General features: G+C 39.0%; 1 protein-coding gene across 3 annotated transcripts in view; it reads right to left on the bottom strand.

Annotated features, from left to right (window-relative positions):
* Positions 1-17050, bottom strand: part of LOC139561359 (endonuclease domain-containing 1 protein-like) — a 48906-nt gene extending 31856 nt beyond the window's left edge. Inside the window, exons 1-4 of one of the 3 annotated variants that reach the window (XM_071378390.1) lie at positions 16830-17050; positions 16313-16414; positions 15537-15889; positions 11827-11947 (exon numbers count right to left, since the gene is read on the bottom strand). In XM_071378390.1, the coding sequence (XP_071234491.1) occupies positions 11827-11868 (42 nt within the window). In that variant the 5' untranslated portion in view covers positions 11869-11947; positions 15537-15889; positions 16313-16414; positions 16830-17050. Of the gene's footprint in view, positions 1-11826; positions 11948-15536; positions 15890-16312 lie in introns of all 3 variants that reach the window. The other 2 variants (XM_071378389.1, XM_071378391.1) reach the window with 2 other exon arrangements.
* Positions 17051-18914: the final 1864 nt, after the last annotated feature.

Here is an 18914-nt window from a genome sequence, read left to right as displayed (position 1 = left end):
TATACACATATCAGAGGGTTGGGTACTGTGGTAGTTTAAATACACATATCAGAGGGTTGGTACTGTGGTAGTATAAATACACATCAGAGGGTACTGTGGTAGTATAAATACACATATCAGAGGGTACTGTGGTAGTATAAATACACATCAGAGGGTACTGTGGTAGTATAAATACACATATCAGAGGGTACTGTGGTAGTATAAATACACATATCAGAGGGTTGGGTACTGTGGTAGTATAAATTCACATATCAGAGGGTTGGGTACTGTGGTAGTATAAATACACATATCAGAGGGTTGGGTACTGTGGTAGTATAAATACACATATCAGAAGGTACTGTGGTAGTATAAATACACATATCAGAGGGTACTGTGGTAGTATAAATACACATATCAGAGGGTTGGGTACTGTGGTAGTATAAATACACATATCAGAGGGTACTGTGGTAGTATAAATACACATATCAGAGGGTACTGTGGTAGTATAAATACACATATCAGAGGGTACTGTGGTAGTATAAATACACATATCAGAGGGTACTGTGGTAGTATAAATATATATATCAGAGGGTACTGTGGTAATATAAATACACATATCAGAGGGTACTGTGGTAGTATAAATACACATATCAGAGGGTTGGGTACTGTGGTATTATATATACACATATCAGAGAGTACTGTGGTAGTATAAATACACATATCAGAGGATTGGGTACTGTGGTAGTATAAATACACATATCAGAGAGTACTGTGGTAGTATAAATACACATATCAGAGGATTGGGTACTGTGGTAGTTTAAATACACATATCAGAGGGTTGGTACTGTGGTAGTATAAATACACATATCAGAGGATTGGGTACTGTGGTAGTATAAATACACATATCAGAGGGTTGGGTACTGTGGTAGTAAAATACACACTTATCAGAGGGTTGGGTGCTGTGGTAGTATAAATACACATATCAGAGGGTACTGTGGTAGTATAAATACACATATCAGAGGGTACTGTGGTAGTATAAATACACATATCAGAGGGTTCTGTGGTAGTATAAATACACATATCAGAGGGTACTGTGGTAGTATAAATACACATATCAGAGGGTACTGTGGTAGTATAAATACACACTTATCAGAGGGTTGGGTACTGTGGTAGTATAAATACACATATCAGAGGGTACTGTGGTAGTATAAATACACACATATCAGAGGGTACTGTGGTAGTAATAATACACATATCAGAGGGTACTGTGGTAGTATAAATACACATCAGAGGGTACTGTGGTAGTATAAATACACATATCAGAGGGAACTGTGGTAGTATAAATACACATATCAGAGGGTACTGTGGTAGTATAAATACACATATCAGAGGGTACTGTGGTAGTATAAATACACATATCAGAGGGTTGGGTACTGTGGTAGTATAAATACACATATCAGAGGGTTGGGTACTGTGGTAGTATAAATTCACATATCAGAGGGTTGGGTACTGTGGTAGTATAAATACACATATCAGAGGGTTGGGTACTGTGGTAGTATAAATACACATATCAGAGGGTTGGGTACTGTGGTAGTATAAATACACATATCAGAAGGTACTGTGGTAGTATAAATACACATATCAGAGGGTACTGTGATAGTATAAATACACATATCAGAGGGTTGGGTACTGTGGTAGTATAAATACACATATCAGAGGGTACTGTGGTAGTATAAATACACATATCAGAGGTTACTGTGGTAGTATAAATACACATATCAGAGGGTACTGTGGTAGTATAAATACACATATCAGAGGGTACTGTGGTAGTATAAATACACATATAAGAGGGTACTGTGGTAGTATAAATACACATATCAGAGGGTACTGTGGTAGTATAAATACACATTTCAGAGGGTACTGTGGTAGTATAAATATATATATCAGAGGGTACTGTGGTAATATAAATACACATATCAGAGGGTACTGTGGTAGTATAAATACACATATCAGAGGGTACTGTGGTAGTATAAATACACATATCAGAGGGTTGGGTACTGTGGTAGTTTAAATACACATATCAGAGGGTTGGTACTGTGGTAGTATAAATACACATATCAGAGGGTTGGGTACTGTGGTAGTATAAATACACATATCAGAGAGTACTGTGGTAGTATAAATACACATATCAGAGGATTGGGTACTGTGGTAGTATAAATACACATATCAGAGGATTGGGTACTGTGGTAGTATAAATACACATATCAGAGGGTTGGGTACTGTGGTAGTAAAATACACACTTATCAGAGGGTTGGGTGCTGTGGTAGTATAAATACACATATCAGAGGGTACTGTGGTAGTATAAATACACATATCAGAGGGTACTGTGGTAGTATAAATACACATATCAGAGGGTTCTGTGGTAGTATAAATACACATATCAGAGGGTACTGTGGTAGTATAAATACACATATCAGAGGGTACTGTGGTAGTATAAATACACACTTATCAGAGGGTTGGGTACTGTGGTAGTATAAATACACATATCAGAGGGTACTGTGGTAGTATAAATACACACATATCAGAGGGTACTGTGGTAGTAATAATACACATATCAGAGGGTACTGTGGTAGTATAAATACACATCAGAGGGTACTGTGGTAGTATAAATACACATATCAGAGGGAACTGTGGTAGTATAAATACACATATCAGAGGGTACTGTGGTAGTATAAATACACATATCAGAGGGTACTGTGGTAGTATAAATACACATATCAGAGGGTTGGGTACTGTGGTAGTATAAATACACATATCAGAGGGTTGGGTACTGTGGTAGTATAAATTCACATATCAGAGGGTTGGGTACTGTGGTAGTATAAATACACATATCAGAGGGTTGGGTACTGTGGTAGTATAAATACACATATCAGAGGGTTGGGTACTGTGGTAGTATAAATACACATATCAGAAGGTACTGTGGTAGTATAAATACACATATCAGAGGGTACTGTGATAGTATAAATACACATATCAGAGGGTTGGGTACTGTGGTAGTATAAATACACATATCAGAGGGTACTGTGGTAGTATAAATACACATCAGAGGTTACTGTGGTAGTATAAATACACATATCAGAGGGTACTGTGGTAGTATAAATACACATATCAGAGGGTACTGTGGTAGTATAAATACACATATAAGAGGGTACTGTGGTAGTATAAATACACATATCAGAGGGTACTGTGGTAGTATAAATACAAATTTCAGGGGGTACTGTGGTAGTATAAATATATATATCAGAGGGTACTGTGGTAATATAAATACACATATCAGAGGGTACTGTGGTAGTATAAATACACATATCAGAGGGTACTGTGGTAGTATAAATACACATATCAGAGGGTTGGGTACTGTGGTAGTTTAAATACACATATCAGAGGGTTGGTACTGTGGTAGTATAAATACACATATCAGAGGGTACTGTGGTAGTATAAATACACACTTATCAGAGGGTTGGGTACTGTGGTAGTATAAATACACATATCAGAGGGTACTGTGGTAGTATAAATACACATATCAGAGGGTACTGTGGTAGTATAAACACACATATCAGAGGTTACTGTGGTAGTATAAATAAACATATCAGAGTGTACTGTGGTAGTATAAATACACATATCAGAGGGAACTGTGGTAGTATAAATACACATATCAGAGGGAACTGTGGTAGTATAAATACACATATCAGAGGGAACTGTGGTAGTATAAATACACATCAGAGGGTACTGTGGTAGTATAAATACACATATCAGAGGGTACTGTGGTAGTATAAATACACATATCAGAGGGTTGGGTACTGTGGTAGTATAAATTCACATATCAGAGGGTTGGGTACTGTGGTAGTATAAATACACATATCAGAGGGTTGGGTACTGTGGTAGTATAAATACACATATCAGAGGGTTGGGTACTGTGGTAGTATAAATACACATATCAGAGGGTACTGTGGTAGTATAAATGCACATTTCAGAGGGTACTGTGGTAGTATAAATACACACTTATCAGAGGGTTGGGTACTGTGGTAGTATAAATACACATATCAGAGGGTACTGTGGTAGTATAAATGCACATATCAGAGGGTACTGTGGTAGTATAAATACACATATCAGAGGGTACTGTGGTAGTATAAATACACATATCAGAGGGTACTGTGGTAGTATAAATACACATATCAGAGGGTTCTGTGGTAGTATAAATACACATATCAGAGGGTACTGTGGTAGTATAAATACACATATCAGAGGGTACTGTGGTAGTATAAATACACACTTATCAGAGGGTTGGGTACTGTGGTAGTATAAATACACATATCAGAGGGTACTGTGGTAGTATAAATACACACATATCAGAGGGTACTGTGGTAGTAATAATACACATATCAGAGGGTACTGTGGTAGTATAAATACACATCAGAGGGTACTGTGGTAGTATAAATACACATATCAGAGGGAACTGTGGTAGTATAAATACACATATCAGAGGGTACTGTGGTAGTATAAATACACATATCAGAGGGTACTGTGGTAGTATAAATACACATATCAGAGGGTTGGGTACTGTGGTAGTATAAATACACATATCAGAGGGTTGGGTACTGTGGTAGTATAAATTCACATATCAGAGGGTTGGGTACTGTGGTAGTATAAATACACATATCAGAGGGTTGGGTACTGTGGTAGTATAAATACACATATCAGAGGGTTGGGTACTGTGGTAGTATAAATACACATATCAGAAGGTACTGTGGTAGTATAAATACACATATCAGAGGGTACTGTGATAGTATAAATACACATATCAGAGGGTTGGGTACTGTGGTAGTATAAATACACATATCAGAGGGTACTGTGGTAGTATAAATACACATCAGAGGTTACTGTGGTAGTATAAATACACATATCAGAGGGTACTGTGGTAGTATAAATACACATATCAGAGGGTACTGTGGTAGTATAAATACACATATAAGAGGGTACTGTGGTAGTATAAATACACATATCAGAGGGTACTGTGGTAGTATAAATACAAATTTCAGGGGGTACTGTGGTAGTATAAATATATATATCAGAGGGTACTGTGGTAATATAAATACACATATCAGAGGGTACTGTGGTAGTATAAATACACATATCAGAGGGTACTGTGGTAGTATAAATACACATATCAGAGGGTTGGGTACTGTGGTAGTTTAAATACACATATCAGAGGGTTGGTACTGTGGTAGTATAAATACACATATCAGAGGGTACTGTGGTAGTATAAATACACACTTATCAGAGGGTTGGGTACTGTGGTAGTATAAATACACATATCAGAGGGTACTGTGGTAGTATAAATACACATATCAGAGGGTACTGTGGTAGTATAAACACACATATCAGAGGTTACTGTGGTAGTATAAATAAACATATCAGAGTGTACTGTGGTAGTATAAATACACATATCAGAGGGAACTGTGGTAGTATAAATACACATATCAGAGGGAACTGTGGTAGTATAAATACACATATCAGAGGGAACTGTGGTAGTATAAATACACATCAGAGGGTACTGTGGTAGTATAAATACACATATCAGAGGGTACTGTGGTAGTATAAATACACATATCAGAGGGTTGGGTACTGTGGTAGTATAAATTCACATATCAGAGGGTTGGGTACTGTGGTAGTATAAATACACATATCAGAGGGTTGGGTACTGTGGTAGTATAAATACATATATCAGAGGGTTGGGTACTGTGGTAGTATAAATACACATATCAGAGGGTACTGTGGTAGTATAAATGCACATTTCAGAGGGTACTGTGGTAGTATAAATACACACTTATCAGAGGGTTGGGTACTGTGGTAGTATAAATACACATATCAGAGGGTACTGTGGTAGTATAAATGCACATATCAGAGGGTACTGTGGTAGTATAAATACACATATCAGAGGTTACTGTGGTAGTATAAATACACATATCAGAGGGTACTGTGGTAGTATAAATACACATATCAGAGGGTACTGTGGTAGTATAAATACACATATCAGAGGGTACTGTGGTAGTATAAATACACATATCAGAGGGTACTGTGGTAGTATAAATACACATATCAGAGGGTACTGTGGTAGTATAAATATATATATCAGAGGGTACTGTGGTAATATAAATACACATATCAGAGGGTACTGTGGTAGTATAAATACACATATCAGAGGGTTGGGTACTGTGGTAGTTTAAATACACATATCAGAGGGTTGGTACTGTGGTAGTATAAATACACATATCAGAGAGTACTGTGGTAGTATAAATACACATATCAGAGGATTGGGTACTGTGGTAGTATAAATACACATATCAGAGGGTTGGGTACTGTGGTAGTAAAATACACACTTATCAGAGGGTTGGGTGCTGTGGTAGTATAAATACACATATCAGAGGGTACTGTGGTAGTATAAATATACACATATCAGAGGGTTGGGTACTGTGGTAGTATAAATACGCATATCAGAGGGTACTGTGGTAGTATAAATATACACATATCAGAGGGTTGGGTACTGTGGTAGTTTAAATACACATATCAGAGGGTTGGTACTGTGGTAGTATAAATACACATCAGAGGGTACTGTGGTAGTATAAATACACATATCAGAGGGTACTGTGGTAGTATAAATACACATCAGAGGGTACTGTGGTAGTATAAATACACATATCAGAGGGTACTGTGGTAGTATAAATACACATATCAGAGGGTACTGTGGTAGTATAAATTCACATATCAGAGGGTTGGGTACTGTGGTAGTATAAATACACATATCAGAGGGTTGGGTACTGTGGTAGTATAAATACACATATCAGAGGGTACTGTGGTAGTATAAATACACATATCAGAGGGTACTGTGGTAGTATAAATACACATATCAGAGGGTTGGGTACTGTGGTAGTATAAATACACATATCAGAGGGTACTGTGGTAGTATAAATACACATATCAGAGGGTACTGTGGTAGTATAAATACACATATCAGAGGGTACTGTGGTAGTATAAATATATATATCAGAGGGTACTGTGGTAATATAAATACACATATCAGAGGGTACTGTGGTAGTATAAATACACATATCAGAGGGTTGGGTACTGTGGTATTATATATACACATATCAGAGAGTACTGTGGTAGTATAAATACACATATCAGAGGATTGGGTACTGTGGTAGTATAAATACACATATCAGAGAGTACTGTGGTAGTATAAATACACATATCAGAGGATTGGGTACTGTGGTAGTTTAAATACACATATCAGAGGGTTGGTACTGTGGTAGTATAAATACACATATCAGAGAGTACTGTGGTAGTATAAATACACATATCAGAGGGTTGGGTGCTGTGGTAGTATAAATACACATATCAGAGGGTTGGGTACTGTGGTAGTATAAATACACATATCAGAGGGCTGGGTACTGTGGTAGTATAAATACACATATTAGAGGGTACTGTGGTAGTATAAATATACACATATCAGAGGGTTGGGTACTGTGGTAGTAGAAATACACATATCAGAGGGTTGGGTACTGTGGTAGTATAAATACACATATCAGTGGGTACTGTGGTAGTAGAAATACACATATCAGAGGGTACTGTGGTAGTATAAACACACATATCAGAGGGTACTGTGGTAGTATAAATATATATATCAGAGGGTACTGTGGTAATATAAATACACATATCAGAGGGTACTGTGGTAATATAAATACACATATCAGAGGGTACTGTGGTAGCAGAAATACACATATCAGAGGGTACTGTGGTAGTATAAATACACATATAAGAGGGTACTGTGGTAGTATAAATACACATATCAGAGGGTTGGGTACTGTGGTAGTATAATTACACATATCAGAGGGTTGGGTACTGTGGTAGTATAAATACACATATCAGAGGGTTGGTACTGTGGTAGTATAACTACACATATCAGAGAGTACTGTGGTAGTATAAATACACATATCAGAGGATTGGGTACTGTGGTAGTATAAATACACATATCAGAGGGTTGGGTACTGTGGTAGTAAAATACACACTTATCAGAGGGTTGGGTGCTGTGGTAGTATAAATACACACATCAGAGGGTACTGTGGTAGTATAAATACACATATCAGAGGGTTGGGTAATGTGGCAGTATAAATACACATATCAGAGGGTTGGGTACTGTGGTAGTATAAATACACATATCAGAGGTTTGGGTACTGTGGTAGTAAAATACACACTTATCAGATGGCTGGGTACTGTGGTAGTATAAATACACATATCAGAGGGTACTGTGGTAGTATAAATACACATATCAGAGGGTACTGTGGTAGTATAAATACACATATCAGAGGGATGGGTACTGTGGTAGTATAAATACACATATCAGAGGGTTGGGTACTGTGGTAGTATAAATACACATATCAAAGGGTTGGGTACTGTGGTAGTATAAATACACATATCAGAGGGTACTGTGGTAGTATAAATACACATATCAGAGGGTACTGTGGTAGTATAAATAAACATATCAGAGGGTACTGTGGTAGTATAAATACACATATCAGAGGGTTGGGTACACATATCAGAGGGTACTGTGGTAGTATAAATACACATATCAGAAGGTACTGTGGTAGTATAAATACACATATCAGAGGGTACTGTGGTAGTATAAATACACATATCAGAAGGTACTGTGGTAGTATAAATACACATATCAGAAGGTACTGTGGTAGTATAAATACACATATCAGAGGCTATTGTGGTAGTATAAATACACATATCAGAGGGTACTGTGGTAGTATAAATACACATATCAGAGGGTTGGATACTGTGGTAGTATAAATACACATATCAGAGGGTTGGATACTTTGGTAGTATAAATACACATATCAGAGGGTTGGATACTGTGGTAGTATAAATACACATATCAGAGGGTTGGGTACTGTGGTAGTATAAATACACATATCAGAGGGTTGGGTACTGTGGTAGTATAAATACACATATCAGAGGGTTGGGTACTGTGGTAGTATAAATACACATATCAGAGGGTTGGGTACTGTGGTAGTATAAATACACACTTATCAGAGGGTTGGGTACTGTGGTAGTATAAATACACATATCAGAGGGTACTGTGGTAGTATAAATACACATATCAGAGGGTTGGGTACTGTGGTAGTAAATATACACATATCAGAGGGTTGGGTACTGTGGTAGTAAAATACACACTTATCAGAGGGTTGGGTACTGTGGTAGTATAAATACACACATCAGAGGGTACAGTGGAACTATAAATACACACATCAGAGGGTACTGTGGTAGTATAAATAAACATATCAGAGGGTACTGTGGTAGTATAAATACACATATCAGAGGGTTGGGTACACATATCAGAGGGTACTGTGGTAGTATAAATACACATATCAGAGGGTACTGTGGTAGTATAAATACACTTATCAGAGGGTTGGGTACTGTGGTAGTATAAATACACATATCAGAGGGTACTGTGGTAGTATAAATACACTTATCAGAGGGTACTGTGGTAGTATAAATACACATATCAGAGGGTACTGTGGTAGTATAAAAACACATATCAGAGGGTTGGGTACTGTGGTAGTAGAAGTGCACATTTCTGTTGTATAATAGGGGGGCATGGGGTCGGAGAAATGGGGTCGGGAAAATACTTTTACAATGACAGAGTTCGGGTCTATTTTAAATTCCTCAAACACGTCTGTGATGGTTCTTGTTAAAAGGCCTGGAGGTCTGATCACCACCAGTTCCAGGAAGTAGACCTACAGTAGGTTTACATCTGATTTGTCACACCAGTCCCAGGAAGTAGGACGACAGTAGGTTTACATTTGATTTGTCACACCAGTCCCAGGTAGTAGACCTACAGTAGGTTTACATTTGATTTGTCACACCAGTCCCAGGAAGTAGGACGACAGCAGGTTTACATTTGATTTGTCACACCAGTTCCAGGAAGTAGACTGACAGTAGGTTTACATTTGATTTGTCACACCAGTTCCAGGAAGTAGGACGACAGTAGGTTTACATTTGATTTGTCACACCAGTTCTAGTTCATATTCCCTTTCCTGAAGAATTGTATTTCCTGACAATAATATATTGACGGTCTTTATCCAACCCTCCTTGTCCAGTCTTGACCACTAATTATACCAGACAGGACTCATCTTCATAGAGAGGAGTTTATCCAACCCTCCTTGTCCAGTCTTGACCACTAATTATACCAGACAGGACTCATCTTCATAGAGAGGAGTTTATCCAACCCTCCTTGTCCAGTCTTGACCACTATTTATACCAGACAGGACTCATCTTCATACAGAGGAGTTTATCCAACCCTCCTTGTCCAGTCTTGACCACTAATTATACCAGACAGGACTCATCTTCATAGAGAGGAGTTTATCCAACCCTCCTTGTCCAGTCTTGACCACTAATTATACCAGACAGGACTCATCTTCATACAGAGGAGTTTATCCAACCCTCCTTGTCCAGTCTTGACCACTAATTATACCAGACAGGACTCATCTTCATACAGAGGAGTTTATCCAACCCTCCTTGTCCAGTCTTGACCACTAATTATACCAGACAGAACTCATCTTCTTCAACATATCACAGAAAAGTTCATAAAAGTTAATAATTTAGTTAGATAATGTTTACCCAGTGGCATCCTGAGACATTCATAGATCATGAGAGAAGAATATATTAAAATACCATTTCTAAGCTTCTCATTTATTATGTAAAAACTCACCTCAGCACATTCTGAGGCAGAACTCAGAACTGCTGAGTATATTTCCAGAAACTGAAGTAGTTCACAGTAAGAGCGGACACAAGGCTGTGTATGTAGAGTTAGAAAATGTGGTTCCTAACAACACTGTGGTCAGAGCAGCACTGGACTGTTTAACACCTCAGACTCAGCAGCTGTAGATTCTTCAGTTGAGGCCTTTTCTCAGTAAGAGTAGAGGAGACTGGAGAACAAACTAACACTTTTAGACTTTAGTTTATTATGAATATTTTTATACAAACATACATATCTCAGCTACCATTACACACTATGTATGTTTCTAGGACGTACCAGTCATTTACAATTCAACCGAGTGGCGGATATTAAATGTTACAATTGACCCAGTAGGTGAATGTTCCACAGGTCAATAATTTAACAAAAAGAGAAGCAGCAAGTATATTTACTTCAGGGACTCAAAACCCTTTTTCTTCTTCAATAAAACTAAAAGTCATCAATGGATTTAAACAAAACCTCTTGGTCATGTAGAGACACTAACCAACCATTATCACATTGAATAAGATATTTCTACCTGGTTTCTAATTGGACTTATTTATCTGTTACAACTGACCCTGTGTTACTTTGTTCCCCAGTCTACCCTACCTTCATGGATAATATTTAAAGTAACTGCTTCACTTAAGTAAAACAAAATGTTACTTCAATGACCATAAAAATGTTAAACAGCTGAAGCAGGTCACACAATTTTACTTCTTGTAAATGTACCTTTGTAGTTGTGATTTAAAGATGTGGACGTTTATTTGATAATTGTTTACATAAAGTGTAGCCTTGAATGTTGGCTTGTATAACATGAAATACTATCAATAATTTCTTATTTCATGAAACAATAGAAATCCTTTATTTCAAGGTTCATCATTCAGTAAGATAATGTTTACCCAGTGGCATCTGAGACATTTATAGATCATGAGAGAATAAAATATTAAAATACCATTTCTAAGCTTCTCATTCATTGTGTAAAAACTCACCCCAGCACATTTTGAGGCAGAACTTGGAGACAGGAAGGACATCACCCTCTTCTGGTCTTCTCCCTACCAGGGAAAGGACAGTGATGAACTGTGAGCTCTGTAGGAGGCTCCTGGTTGGGTACTGTGGTAGTATAAATACACATATCAGAGGGTACTGTGGTAGTATAAATACACATATCAGAGGGTACTGTGGTAGTATAAATACACATATCAGAGGGAACTGTGGTAGTATAAATACACATATCTGAGGGTTGGGTACTGTGGTAGAATAAATACACATATCAGAGGGTACTGTGGTAGTATAAATACACATATCGGAGGGTACTGTGGTAGTATAAATACACATATCAGAAGGTACTGTGGTATTATAAAAACACATATCAGAAGGTACTGTGGTAGTATAAATACACATATCAGAGGGTACTGTGGTATTATAAATACACATATCAGAGGGTACTGTGGTAGTATAAATACACATATCAGAAGGTACTGTGGTAGTATAAATACACATATCAGAAGGTACTGTGGTAGTATAAATACACATATCAGAGGGTACTGTGGTAGGATAAATACACATATCAGAAGGTACTGTGGTAGGATAAATACACATATCAGAAGGTACTGTGGTAGTATAAATACACATATCAGAGGGTACTGTGGTAGTATAAATACACATATCAGAGGGTTGGGTACTGTGGTAGTATAAATACACATATCAGAGGGTACTGTGGAAGTATAAATACACATACCAGAGGGTACTGTGGAGGTATAAATACACATATCAGAGGGTACTGTGGTAGTATAAATACACATATCAGAGGGTACTGTGGTAGTATAAATACACATATCAGAGGGTTGGGTACTGTGGTAGTATAAATACACATATCAGAGGGTACTGTGGAAGTATAAATACACATACCAGAGGGTACTGTGGAGGTATAAATACACATATCAGAGGGTACTGTGGTAGTATAAATACACATATCAGAGGGTACTGTGGTAGTATAAATACACATATCAGAGGGTACTGTGGTAGTATAAATACACATATCAGAGGGTACTGTGGTAGTATAAATACACATATCAGAGGGTACTGTGGTAGTATAAATACACATATCAGAGGGTGCTGTGGTAGTATAAATACACATATCAGAGGGTACTGTGGTAGTATAACTACACATATCAGAGGGTACTGTGGTAGTATAAATACACATATCAGAGGGTGCTGTGGTAGTATAAATACACATATCAGAGGGTACTGTGGTAGTATAAATACACATATCAGAGGGTACTGTGGTAGTATAAATACACATATCAGAGGGTACTGTGGTAGTATAAATACACATATCAGAGGGTACTGTGGTAGTATAAATACACATATCAGAGGGTACTGTGGTAGTATAAATACACATAGAGGATACTGTGGTAGTATAAATACACATATCAGAGGGTACTGTGGTAGTTTAAATACACTTATCAGAGGGTTGGGTACTGTGGTAGTAGAAGTGCACATTTCTGTTGTATAATAGGGGGGCATGGGGTCGGAGAAATGGGGTCGGGGAAAATACTTTTACAATGACAGAGTTAGGGCCTATTTTAAATTCCTCAAACACATCTGTAATGGTTCTTGTTAAAAGGCCTGGAGGTCTGATCACCACCAGTTCCAGGAAGTAGACCTACAGCAGGTTTACATTTGATTTGTCACACCAGTTCCAGGAAGTAGACCTACAGAAGGTTTACATTTGATTTGTCACCAGTCCCAGGAAGTAGACCTACAGTAGGTTTACATTTGATTTGTCACCAGTCCCAGGAAGTAGACCTACAGTAGGTTTACATTTGATTTGTCACACCAGTCCCAGGAAGTAGACCTACAGTAGGTTTACATTTGATTTGTCACACCAGTTCCAGGAAGTAGACCTACAGTAGGTTTACATTTGATTTGTCACACCAGTCCCAGGAAGTAGGACGACAGTAGGTTTACATTTGATTTGTCACCAGTCCCAGGAAGTAGACCTACAGTAGGTTTACATCTGATTTGTCACACCAGTCCCAGGAAGTAGGACGACAGTAGGTTTACATTTGATTTATCACCAGTCCCAGGAAGTAGACCTACAGCAGGTTTACATTTGATTTGTCACACCAGTCCCAGGAAGTAGACCTACAGTAGGTTTACATTTGATTTGTCACACCAGTTCCAGGAAGTAGACCTACAGTAGGTTTACATTTGATTTGTCACCAGTCCCAGGAAGTAGACCTACAGTAGGTTTACATTTGATTTGTCACCAGTCCCAGGAAGTAGACCTACAGCAGGTTTACATTTGATTTGTCACACCAGTCCCAGGAAGTAGACCTACAGTAGGTTTACATTTGATTTGTCACCAGTCCCAGGAAGTAGACCTACAGTAGGTTTACATTTGATTTGTCACACCAGTCCCAGGAAGTAGACCTACAGTAGGTTTACATTTGATTTGTCACCAGTCCCAGGAAGTAGACCTACAGTAGGTTTACATTTGATTTGTCACACCAGTCCCAGGAAGTAGACCTACAGTAGGTTTACATTTGATTTGTCACCAGTCCCAGGAAGTAGACCTACAGTAGGTTTACATTTTATTTGTCACACCAGTTCCAGGAAGTAGACCTACAGAAGGTTTACATTTGATTTGTCACCAGTCCCAGGAAGTAGACCTACAGTAGGTTTACATCTGATTTGTCACACCAGTCCCAGGAAGTAGACCTACAGTAGGTTTACATTTGATTTGTCACCAGTCCCAGGAAGTAGACCTACAGCAGGTTTACATGTGATTTGTCACCAGTCCCAGGAAGTAGGCCTACAGCAGGTTTAAATTTGATTTGTCACACCAGTCCCAGGAAGTAGGACGACAGCAGGTTTACATTTGATTTGTCACACCAGTTCCAGGTAGTAGGCCTACAGTAGGTTTACATTTGATTTGTCACACCAGTCCCAGGAAGTAGGACGACAGTAGGTTTACATTTGATTTGTCACACCAGTCCCAGGAAGTAGGACGACAGCAGGTTTACATTTGATTTGTCACACCAGTCCCAGGAAGTAGGACGACAGTAGGTTTACATTTGATTTGTCACACCAGTCCCAGGAAGTAGGACGACAGCAGGTTTACATTTGATTTGTCACACCAGTCCCAGGAAGTAGGACGACAGTAGGTTTACATTTGATTTGTCACACCAGTTCTAGTTCATATTCCCTTTCCTGAAGAATTGTATTTCCTGACAATAATATATTGACGGTCTTTATCCAACCCTCCTTGTCCAGTCTTGACCACTAATTATACCAGACAGGACACATCTTCATACAGAGGAGTTTATCCAACCCTCCTTGTCCAGTCTTGACCACTAATTATACCAGACAGGACTCATCTTCATAGAGAGGAGTTTATCCAACCCTCCTTGTCCAGTCTTGACCACTAATTATACCAGACAGGACACATCTTCATACAGAGGAGTTTATCCAACCCTCCTTGTCCAGTCTTGAACACTAATTATACCAGACAGGACTAACTCTAGGCCAGTTCCTCTGTTTACTTCAGACACATCTTCTTCCACATATCATCACGTAAAAGTTAATCAGTTAGATAATGTTTACCCAGTGGCATCCTGAGACATTGATAGATCATGAGAGAAGAAAATATTAAATTACCATTTCTAAGCTGCTCATTTATTATGAAAAAACTCACCCCAGCACATTCTGAGGCAGGAAGGACATCACCCTCTTCTGGTCTTCACCCCACTGGGGAAAGGACAGTGATGGACTGTGAGCTCTGTAGGAGGCTCCTGGTAAACAGCATCCGGTCAATCCACTGCTGCTTCTTGTTGAGAGATGCCCGCCGGCTCTCTGGAATCACCAGCTGCATTTAAGGGAGAGAGAGAGGCAGGAAGGACATCACCCTCTTCTGGTCTTCACCCCACTGGGGCAAGTTCAGAAGCCTGGGGTGGATACAAGGGGGCCTGGGGTAGATCACCAGGGACAGGGGCTGAAAGTGAGGCAGGAGGGAGTGCTGGAGGTACCTGTACGTCCAAGGGTTCATACCTAATACATACAGAGAATACATAAGTGACAGCTACAGTACTAAGCATTCTCAGCACCATGACAGCAGATCTACAGCATGAAAGGTAAGTGACAGATACTAGATTTAGTTGTGTAACTAAAGGACAAAGAATGCATAGGCCTTTATGACAGATACAGGAAGGAGTGTAATAATGGAAGGGGTTTCATCTGTAAAAAGTCCACACTGCATTTATGGAAAGCTGTGTATCATTCAATACATGGACAAATAGTAAGATTAACACAATGCATATCTTCCATTATTGTAAAGTATTCATGCTTGCAGAATGCCAAGGGAATTGAATAGCCTACCTAACATTGCAATACATTGCAGAACCATATTCATGTGTAGATTGAAATGCAAGGTATTTTTCCCTGCCGTCCTTCCCCGCACCTACGATCACATACCTTTTTCACATTTCACGGGGAGTTGAGTTGTAGCAGGGTGTTGCGTTCCCTCCTCCAAGAGACGTACGTAACAGCAAATATCACGATTTTTACGCCATTAAACTAGATAACATAATACATGTATTAGCTAATCCATGACTGATACATGTTGAATAAAACTGTGTTATACACTGGAACCGAAAATAAACTACTGTACAGTAGCATGCTAAAGTTACTGTACTGTAGCCTGCATCACGTAAACACTATTTCACAACTTCACAGACGTCTTACAACTTACAACAAAGCACGAATATAAGCGATAGTATGCATTAAAATAGATACGATCGTAAAAATAGTATTGAAAATGCAGACAAGTGTCCGCTGATTGTACCGGTAGTTACCGATACCAAACCAATGCTACGGGTATCATAGGTAGATGACTGCAGAGATAGAACTGTATAATGTTTTCAATTCACTTTTCCGTTCTTCTTACAACTTCACAGATGTAGCAATAAGATTACAATCCATTTCATCCAACCTTATTAAAGATACTTCCTCTGTAACTCTCCGTTTGATGTAAACAATGATCCGATGAGGGGAAAGTGTCATGGCCGCCGTTTGCTTTTGGGGCGGAGCTAAGGTCAAAGGGCGAATATGATTGGACCACACGTGGTTGGATACGGTTCTTTGAGACTGTCTCGCATTGCCATTGGTGGATTATCGCTAGTTGAGACTGGCTAGACATCCGGTTGGCCTTAAACAGGAAAATAATGCGCAAAAGATTATAGCAAATTCGTGAAGCATCCTTATTTTGTCTCTCCCCTGGTTCTTTTAGACCTAAAACTTCAAGGCAATATGTCAGAATTGGCGTGTTTTAATCCCAATTAAACTGCTGATTTAAGGTGTCGTTATTTTATTAATTTTGAAGGCCTCGTCGATGTCTCCTTCACCGGGGAGGCTATCCCATAACACCTTGCGACAAGTAGCGGAAATAATAATTTAAAAAAATGTCTGAATTGGAGAAAATGTCCCAGAGCGAACATAGCGAATATCTTTGAAATTTACGTTTATTTATTTACCAAATTGTTTAAATGCTCAACAAATGACTTTCATGTGAATTTTCTATTCAAATGTTGAGTCAGTGCTTTTTATCATCCCGCTAGCCAAGCTAAATTGGCATCGAATCCAAAAACTAGTTAGCAGGCGATCTCTTCCTGCATATCAGCTGTTAAGAGATGAACAAAACTGACCAAGTATAAAGTCAGCAATGTGGCAATTGTGAAGACCCAGACATTTTTTAACCCTGAATTGAGGAACTTGCTAGTCAGCTAATGACAAATGTAGCAAATCTATAAAAAATAATTCAGATATGTGGATAACTACTAATACCTAGGTGTCTGGTTAGACTGTAAACTCTCCTTCCAGACTCACATTAAACATCTCCAATCCAAAATTAAATCTAGAATCGGCTTCCTATTTCGCAACAAAGCATCCTTCACTCATGCTGCCAAACATACCCTCGTAAAACTGACCATCCTACCGATCTTCGACTTGGAACATTGGAAATGCAGCTAACCAGCTGTACTCTGTTCAATCTAGGCATGTTAGCCAGCCAAGTTATTTGTACATTATTACATGATCAGTCAATACAGATGGCGATATAGTTGTTTCATCTTACCACCCAAAGGCATTGCAAGCAGCCGTCTATATTCGTATTCCCCGTGGACCGGTTCGTACGTGAAAACATTCTGCTGCAAGGCGTCGATTTTCTACAGAACTCGATTTAATGTCGAAGGCGGATAAAAACGGAAAGATATGCCTACTTTATGAAACACCGTTTTCCACCACCACGAGTGTATAGCTGATTACATACAATGACTACAACTTGATCAAGCCTATGAATATGCAAAACTGTTTACAAAACCATTGCACATTAATAAAGGTAGTTGGAGGTTCTCAGCAACTTGAACCAACACTGACATTTGAGCAGTAAGGTTAATTCCCCCCTTATGTTTCTGTTCTCCTCAGGTTGAAGCACATCCCACCCCATCACCCAGACAGATGTAAAGAAGTTGGGAACCTCCGGTCCAACAGGTACATCACCCTCTCCCAGGAGTTAGTCAGGAGTTTAATCAGCAGCATCACTGTGGTTAGATGGAAGTAGATCCACACATTGTTCTCTATCATGCAGAATTGTCCGCTCATTATAACTCATAAAGCTCATTGTAAAATACAGATGTGGGTGATTTCTGTCCCAGGGTACTGCACTGTGTACAAGTGTTCTTTCCTGCCCCGGGGGTTGGTGATAGAGGGGAGGTACGTGCCGTGACGTTGGCTCCCTCTGCTGGGAGTACCCGGAATGGAGACGCTGATGGCAGCAATTAGGGGAGAGTACCAACCAGCCGTGCAGGCCGCCTAAATGGAGCGCTGCGGGGGAGGAAAAGAGAGGAGGGCGAGAAGCTCCCGGGGTACGGAACCGAATACGAGGAGGCGCCCTGAAGAAGGATCGAGCCGACCCTAAGTTATGTTGTCATGTTTATTTTATGATGTCAAGTAAAGGTGTTTTCTGATAGGGAGGTTCTGTCTCTGTGCACACAAACACAACACGGTTTTACCACATAAT

The sequence above is a fragment of the Salvelinus alpinus genome, chromosome 31 (genome assembly GCF_045679555.1).
Source record: "Salvelinus alpinus chromosome 31, SLU_Salpinus.1, whole genome shotgun sequence".
In the NCBI taxonomy this organism is placed as follows: domain Eukaryota; kingdom Metazoa; phylum Chordata; class Actinopteri; order Salmoniformes; family Salmonidae; genus Salvelinus; species Salvelinus alpinus.
This window is presented reverse-complemented; position numbering and strand designations above follow the sequence as displayed.